This window comes from Saccoglossus kowalevskii, chromosome 14 (genome assembly GCF_978046115.1).
Source record: "Saccoglossus kowalevskii chromosome 14, keSacKowa6.1, whole genome shotgun sequence".
NCBI lineage: Eukaryota > Metazoa > Hemichordata > Enteropneusta > Harrimaniidae > Saccoglossus > Saccoglossus kowalevskii.
This window is the reverse complement of record NC_140654.1, coordinates 26,096,798-26,105,793: the sequence shown is the minus strand read 5'-3', so window position 1 is coordinate 26,105,793 and position 8,996 is coordinate 26,096,798. Positions and strand designations below refer to the sequence as shown.

Below are 8,996 nucleotides of genomic sequence, written 5' to 3'. Positions count from 1 at the left end.
TCACACACACAAGCACCTACAGAGAAGTGTTATGCCCAGATAGAACAGGAAGGAATAGCAACTACCTATATGGGCATAAATTTAGTATCAAAACAGATCATAAGCCATTACTTGGTCTGTCAGAGGAAGATAATCACAGTTGGCAAGTGCCAGAATTCAACGATGGGAAGCCACACCAGCCAATTATCAATACCAGTTAAAGTATAAACCAGGAGGTAATATAAGAAATGCAGATGGATTAAGTCGCTTACCCAAAAATGAACAACTGAGCAGTGCACCTGTCCCTGAAGAGGTGGTTCTTGCATTATCAACACTAGATGAATCACCAGCTGAGCTTGTAGCAAACTGGACAGCAAGAGATCCTGTATAATCACAAATCTTAAAGTGTGTAATTTAAGGTTGCAGAACAACTGTGACAGTACATCAGAACAGATCAGTTAAGCAAGGATGTATTTTGTGGGGGGTCGTGAACTATTATAGAGGAACATCATGAAAGTCATCCTGGTATAGTGTGCATGAAAGCTTTGGCCCAGAATTACATATGGTGGCCAGGGTTAGATGCGGAAATTGATGCCAGAGTTTACAATTGTACAGCATGCAAGGATTCTACAAAATCTACAACTAAACCATCGTTTCATGCTTTTGAATGGCCTAACCAGCCATTGTTCTGACTGCACATAGATTTTGAAGGTCCATGTGAAGGGAAAATGATATTGATCATTGTTGATGCTCTTAGTAAATATGTACCAATTGAGTGTTGAATATGAATTTGTACAACTGTTTGCAATCCTTATCAGTCGTAGTAAATGTTCGCTAAACAGAGGGCAATACTTATATTTTAAACTCGCAATTTGTCCAAAATGGGAGAATTACCAGTAATCCACTCCACACAATCAACATACTCAAATAAGACACTTTAATTTGTGGTAAAACATTTGTTACATTTTATTCCATGCATTTGCATATCACAATTTCTACAAAACTCAAACTACCACCAAAGATTACTTTTAGCTGAAGATCTAAATAAATTTAAGTTTGGCCTGCCTTAACTGAAAATGTTTTCTTTACTTACAAATAATTATCTTTCTGATATCCACTAGGTTTAAAATATTACCCATTTGATGGTATGACAGGACAATAGGTTTACATGGTTTAATAGGCCAATGACCCCTAAAAGTCACACATCCTGGTACTCTGTGACCTCTATTGGTCATACATCCTGGTACTCTGTGACCTCTATTGGTCACACATCCTGGTACTATCTGTGACCCCTAAAGGTCATATATCCTGGCATTCTCTGAAAGTATTGTTGTAATAAAAAAGCAATAATTACAATATACCTGAATTGATTTGGAATTTCCACAACAGCTGCCTATATTTTTCAGGGGGAATTTAAAAATTCTCAATAACAGGGAATTTGACACCCCTAAACAAGAACCAGGATTATTGATGTTAATATTTTAAATCAGAAACCAGGGTGTGAAAACGGAAGTGCTGTAATCTTTTTTCTGGAACTGTATGCGAAGGATAAATAAACCATCTTTGTTGTTTTGCTGGAGTATAACCCATTTTTTTTTTATTTCTCAGGGAAACTTCTAAACAATAAAAACAGGCAAGTAAACAAATAACAACCTAATATACCACAGAAGTTAATCATTAATATATCACCAATCCCAATTTTAAAAGGACACCAATGAATTTAAAGGGAACTAAAAAGAGAAAACCTGGATAAATAAGATTGTGATATGTAGTACTGCAACTAGCCATGCTAACATATCTTTGGTGGTAATTATCTAAATAGAATACTTGAGTACAGACTACAATATTGCATTCAATTATCGTTACAAGGTTTCAGTGATTTGTTGTCACAACAAGAAATATAGTTGTCACAACAAAAGTTACACTCAACACTGCACTCACATATTTCATCCATGAAGTCAAGTACTGTAAAAGCATTTATTTTCACTGGTAATTAATTTTACTGCTTTAATATTTTTGATTATGTTCGCTGGGTTTTTAATTCATGGATTATCCAGTAAAACAGTGAGTTTTATTGTAATGTTACATGTACCTGCAAACACATTAGTGAAATTAAAACCTAGTAAGTTAATTATGAATGAGTGTACCTTACTCATGTTTAGGATTTATGATAATTCACTCTTATCGCATGGCGGCCATTGCTAATTATTTGCATTCCAAGCAGCGTTTTCACATTGATGAAATGTATCAATGTAAATTTGTATATATCATGTATCATTGCAGGGAACTGAATATAAGACTTACAACGCAAACTCACCAGCAATGGTAGCCTCATGATAAAAGCAGATTTTCCTCCAAATAATATTTTTAAAAATTGCAATTCATCACTCTATTTGACTCTACCACGAAAAATGTGTGGCAGAACCAGATTAAATGTTGGTCGTCACGCCACATTATGTTCCATAGTGATATACCACATGTGTGAAATACATGTACATTAATTACTCAGAAATTGAACAAGTGCTGTGCAACTACTACTGCTCTTTAATTTCAGACACAGACTATACATATACCGGGTAATATGTTTTACAAACTGAAGGGAAACACCCAAATAACTGTTTACTATACATAAATTAAGCTACACGGAGTAAACATGACAAAGCCTCATGTCAAAATTCAAGGTTATGAATGAATGACTTAAATGGTGTTGGAATTACCCTGAGGTTCCAGATAAGTAGTGTTTTGGGAGCATATTTAAATAACATTTTGCTAGATTTGCAATCAAACCGAGAAACAATGATACTTCATCACAACATAACAGTGCTTCCACTAAATAAAACAGCGGCTACCAAAGCTGTTCTAAAAGATTCACACACTCCCATGGAAAGTATTTGATTGCCACTTAGTAGATAACTCACAGAATAACATACTCAAAGTAACCAAATGGAAGAATTACTTTTTTAAAAGACATTATAGAATTTAGCCTGGACGAAGAAGACAGATACACAGTATGCCAGCATACTTTTAGTTTCAGAAAAGGTTTTTTGTTGCCCAGAACACTGTTAGTAACCGTGCCCAGAACAACTCATAGTCCAGAGCAGCACAGCGCCCTCTAAGTTGCAAGCGCACTCCAATGGTTATGTTTCCATTGTGCTTACATTAAACCATTTAAAATACCAAAATAACTTTAATTTGATAAAAAAAATTAATTAAAAGAAATGATAATTCCACAGACAGAAAATTATTACTATCATATAAAAGCAAGCGAAAACAGCTCAGCAGTACATGTATTTACACTCAAATGCTTAAAGAGCAGTGGTTGTTGTGCCACGCATGCGTGATATGGGTCTCATACACAAAAATGACAATTTTTACTGTTGCCCACACGAGTACAAACTGATTGGAAGGCATAGAAAAAATCGCCAGCGGTAATTAGTGCATGTGGCACACAGGGCAAAACACGCACTTGTGATTTCATTAGAAAAGTGCATTGAATTGTGGGAAAATCAATGTTTATCAACTCAATTGTCGCACATGCACAGTGCAACGACCACTGCCCTTTAAATTAAAAAATCTGTAAATTGAAAAACCATAAATGTGTAAATATTGACAGATATCAGGTTAACAAAGTTACATGTGATGGACCATGTGACAAAACATAATCATATCAAGTTGACAGTTAGAATAGAGTCATGCGAAGCAAACATATACAGGACAGTAGTAATGAAAAAGTAGGGAACACCCAGTATAGACAATTCTATGGTCAAATATTATCAGCATCTATAAAAAATATTAATAAACATATCTGCATATCATTAAACTAGATTAATGATAATATTTTTATGCGTAGTAAGGGTAATCTGATCTCAAAAAATGAAAAAAAAGAAGACTTTTGTCACTTACATTGCGTAATTCTAGATAGTTCAATTGAAACAACTGTGTGTGCATTCTACTGTTGTTCCTTTTTTAAAAATCATGTGGGACATTAACCAGTCAGTTTTCACTGTTGGTTCATACTGACCTATGTGAATTCTCATTGACCTCTGTCACTCCATACCAACCTCCGTCAGCTCATTCTGACCTGTCAGCTCATACTGACCTCTGTCAGCTCATACTAACCTTCGCTCAAAATGGCAAGTCTAAAATGAGAAAGTATACCAAGTACTATCTATATAGCAGCACTGTGCTGAGTGGCATAGCAACCAGTATGCCCAAATAACAAATGAATCATACTACCGGTAATACATGTAAATAAATAAATTTGGAATAAGCTTTCTGGGTAATGCAGTGAAAATATTTCATTTTTGTCAATATTGGTAACACCAGTAAAAGGAAGGGCTGCTAAAAAAGGCCTGATTAGGAAAATATCCCGATCAAATCTTGATATAAACACATTAATAAAATGCCATCAAATGATGCAAATAAAATATTTCAAGGCAATGCAGAAAGAAAATACTGTGGTACATTTCTGGTTCTACATTATAAGGGTTCAGACAGAAATTACAATTACACAAATATAACACAAGTACATAACAGTTTTAAAAGTTGCATTGACATGGTGCAAGGTAATAATTAAAATAAATTTCTATTCATTCAAGTTTTTTTTTTTATATATATATAATTTTTATTGCAGGTTATTATATAACAAGTCTTTGAAGAACTCCTGCACAAATGAGTGTTTAAATTTCATTTTCTTTTTGATCCAACTTTTTTATTTCAACAAGGTGAAAAAACGCATGGCACATATGATGAGGGGTTGAGTGAGATGCTAGTATAGGCATTATTATTATTATGAGAATAAAACATGGTTTCTAATTCAAATCTAGATTCTATAGATTTGGTTTCAAATAATTTCAATAACAAATGAATTTTAATTATGCTTATTTTTAAATGAACAAGTGAAATTATTCAAGTGATAACTTTTTATGGCTTAATGTTGATTTTATTAATAAATGAAACAAGTCATTGAAAATGACACAGTCCCCGTTAAATTAAGTTCTCTTTGTGCTCGTCATATTAAAGCGAAGGGGTTGTCCCGAGCATGTCCTTGAAACTTGAGTTCCAAGTGGCGTATACAACAGATTGTTTATTTACATCAAAACATGTGTTCCGTGTAGTAGTAATATGGCCAAAAATAAAAACAGCCGTTATTCGGCCATCTTTGATCTGATTATGAAACACACTGATATGTATGATGTATGTGCTAAATATGAATGAAAATGGTACATAAATTGTGGAAATATAGTAGTAAGGCCAAAAAGTCAGATGGCTGTCAATCAGCCATCCTTGACCAGATTTTGAAACAAATTTTCATGGACATGCATCCTAATGTGTATAAAGTACATGTATGTGCCAAATTTGAATGAAAACTGACAGAGCACGTCCAAGATACAGCATAAAAAAAATAACAAGATGCCTGCCGGTCAACCATCTTTGATCCAATCGCGAAATAAATCGTATGGACAACGGAATCGGTCCACAGGATTCTGAACTCTGGACAGACTGGCGCACACACGGACGGACGGACAGACAGATGGACGAACAGACTCAGGAACTCACAGATGGTCGGGGACATGTATCCTAACATGTATGATCTATGTACTAAATTTGAATGAAAACTGACAAAGCACGTCCAAGATACAGCATAAAAAAAATAACAAGATGCCTGCCGGTCAACCATCTTTGATCCAATCGCGAAATAAATCGTATGGACAACGGAATCGGTCCACAGGATTCTGAACTCTGGACAGACTGGCGCACACACGGACAGACGGACAGACAGATGGACGAACAGACTCAGGAACTCACAGATGGTCGGGGACATGTATCCTAACATGTATGATCTATGTACTAAATTTGAATTAAAACTGACAAAGCATGTTCAAAATACGACATTTTCAAAAAACAAGATGGCTGCCAGTCGGCCATCTTTGATCCAATTGTGAAATAAATCATCATGGACATGTATCCTAACATGTATAATCTATGTACCAAGTTTGAATGAAAACTGACAAAGCATTTCCAAAATACAACATTTTCAAAAAACAAGATGGCTGCCAGTCGGCCATTTTGAATCGAATTGCTAAACCACTGCATGTGCATATGTCTCACATAAGGTACTAGGCACATGCAAAGAATGAACAGAATCGGTCCACAGGATTCTGAAATATAACTCTGGACAGACTGACGCACGCACGGACAGATGGTCGGATGGACGCACAGACGGACAGACTCAGGAACTCACGGATGGTCGGGACATGTATCCTAACATGTATGATCTATGTACTAAATTTGAATGCAAACTGACAAAGCATGTGCAAAATAAAACATTTTCAAAAAACAAGATGACTGCCAGTCGGCCATCTTTGATCCAATTGTGAAATAAATCGTCATGGACATGTACCCTAACATGTATAATCTATGTACCAAGTTTGAATGAAAACTGACAAAGCATGTCCAAAATACAACATTTAAAAAAAAACAAGATGGCTGCCAGTCGGCCATTTTGAATCGGATCGCTAAACCACTGAATGTGCATATGTCCCACATAAAGTACTAGGCACATGCAAAGAATGAACGGAATCGGTCCAAGGGATTCTGAGATATGACTCCGCACGGACGCACAGATGGACGGAGACCGAATTATAAGTCCCCGTTTTCGGACTTCGTTCGAACGGGGACTAAAAATATGCACCAATAGAAGGAGTGGACATCTTGGCATTTTCACTACCTAGCGACCATTACGGTGGAAACACAGGCCGAAAACACTCAGAAAACGATAATTTGGGATAGTTGTTGAGACTCCCCTGAACAGTGTAACAAGATTACCTCTGTGTGTACAACATATATAAATTTGGTTGTTCACAATTACAAAGTTGACTGTGTACTGTTTTCTTGAATTTAGCTATTTTCACCAACTCTTCGACCGGTGTTCCACAGAGCCCATAGAAATACATGGTACAGTGGTGCGCGTCTTAGCAACGAGGAACATATTTTAGTGATTTAAATATTTTCAAAATATTTCAGTCATAAACCGAATTTTCTCTATTCTCAGGGGCAGAGCTTCGTCAGAGAATGTTCTATATTGCTAAGACGTGCACCACTGTACAATATATTCCTATGGGCTCTGCATGAGCTGATGTGGAACACCGATTGAGAAGCTGGTTAAAACAGCATAAACTAAACAATGAAACAATCCTGAACAACCAGATTTATATTTGTTGCACATATTGGGGTAGTCATGTTTAAAATACACTATTCAGGAGAGTCTCAACAACTAGCTCAAAATATCGTTTCCTGAAAGTTTTTTTTTTTTTTTTTTTTTTTTATTAGGTTGCCAGGTAGTGCCAGGTAGTCTACCCCTGAAAATCAGAATCATAGCTCAAATAGAAGTACATATTAACCAAACATTGCAAACTGGTGCTTTCAAATACAACTTCTTTTGACCAGTCAAGCACTAATAATAGAACAAATTTGGCATTCCACCAGTGTTTAGCTGACTTAATGTATAACTTAATTCTACTCCACAATATTCATAAGCCATGTACCCTCATTACAACAGGATTTCAAACATATAATAATAACATGTAATCTTTTGTGACATCATTCATCACTTTATTGAAAAGTACTGAAATTCTGATCAATGACATATCAGCCTTTAACTAAGCTTGCCTTTAACTAAGCTTAACTACTAGCATAGTGGGTATTATTAACACTCAAACTATTTCATACCCCCTCATTTGTGCCAACTAAAACGCATATTCTGATTATCTGCTCATAACCTGTGAGAAAGACACAGCATTACTGAAGCTAATCATGATTTTTTTTATAAAAGCAGCAGCAGCAGGCTGCTTCATAATTAAGCGATAAACCATGGTATACCGATGCCACATCAAACAGAGCTTTCAAAAGACATGGTTGATTGTGGCCTTGGAAGTGGGACATTGTCAGTACAGGCCTGGATGTATACTAATGGGAGAAGGTGATCGTTATCAACACAGTCGTTGAGTTTTACTGGGTGTCCCACAGCAGCACCATTCTGGAATTCTTGCGATATATGTGACATACGTTGTCCTTCTTCTTCTTTAGTGGGTGCTTCTTTCTTGTTCATCCTGTTGTATTTTTTTTTACAGATGATAAAAGCCAGCGTCACAAATATCAGAGACAGGAACTTAAGTCCCAAACTCAGCCCAAGGTAGACAAAGCGAAATCTCTCCAAGTCATATTCCCAACATGAACCTTCATCACCGCATACCGTCTCCCATAGCATGCAGGTGTTGTCAATTACTTTACCATAGTACATAGGCGCAGGAACATAAGCTGAAAAACACAAACATTGTCATTTATAAATTAATTCGAAACTCCATACAGGTATTCAGTTAACATGTTACACAGCTTTTTCTCATTCATCTCGGGTACCCATGGAGACTTTTATCAAGTGATGTGTTAATATTATACTTCATGTTCAAAATTATCATGCTCATCCAACATAATTAAATGTTAAATAAACAAGCACCCTGTCAGCTGAGATAGCTACGCTGTAAGCAATGCACATTACAATTAAAGAACTGAAGATATCATTAGAAAATGAACAATATGTATAGTATTAAAGCAATCAGACTTGCTGTTTTCAACAAGAATTCGAAAATATCTCTTTTCAACAAAAATGACAAAAATATTAAAATTAGAGAATAGAAGACATCATCATGAAATGAACAAAATTACAAAAATATTCACCAAAATATGAGAATTAAAGATATCCTCACAAAATGAACAAATCTGAGAGATGTACACATGTAGTACCAGGGTACCTATATATGTAATATCAAAGCAATCAGACTTGCGGTTTTTAACAAGTCGAAAATACCACTTTTTACCAAAAAATATTCATCAAAATTAGAGAATTGAAGATATCATCACAAAATGAAGAAATCTGAGAGAGGACCACATGTAGTACCTATATATGTAATATCAAAGCAATTGGACTTACAGTTTTTAACAAGAAGTCGAAAATATCA

At 35.5% G+C, this 8,996-nt stretch overlaps 1 protein-coding gene across 1 annotated transcript in view; it reads right to left on the bottom strand.

Moving 5' to 3' along the window:
* Nucleotides 1-915: 915 nt before the first annotated feature.
* LOC100368142 (solute carrier organic anion transporter family member 5A1-like) overlaps nt 916-8,996 on the bottom strand; it is a 43,213-nt gene continuing 35,132 nt past the window's right edge. Inside the window, exon 8 of the mRNA XM_002737446.4 lies at nt 916-8,298. Coding sequence (XP_002737492.1) covers nt 7,871-8,298 — 428 coding nt within the window. The 3' untranslated portion in view covers nt 916-7,870. The remainder of the gene's footprint in view (nt 8,299-8,996) is intronic.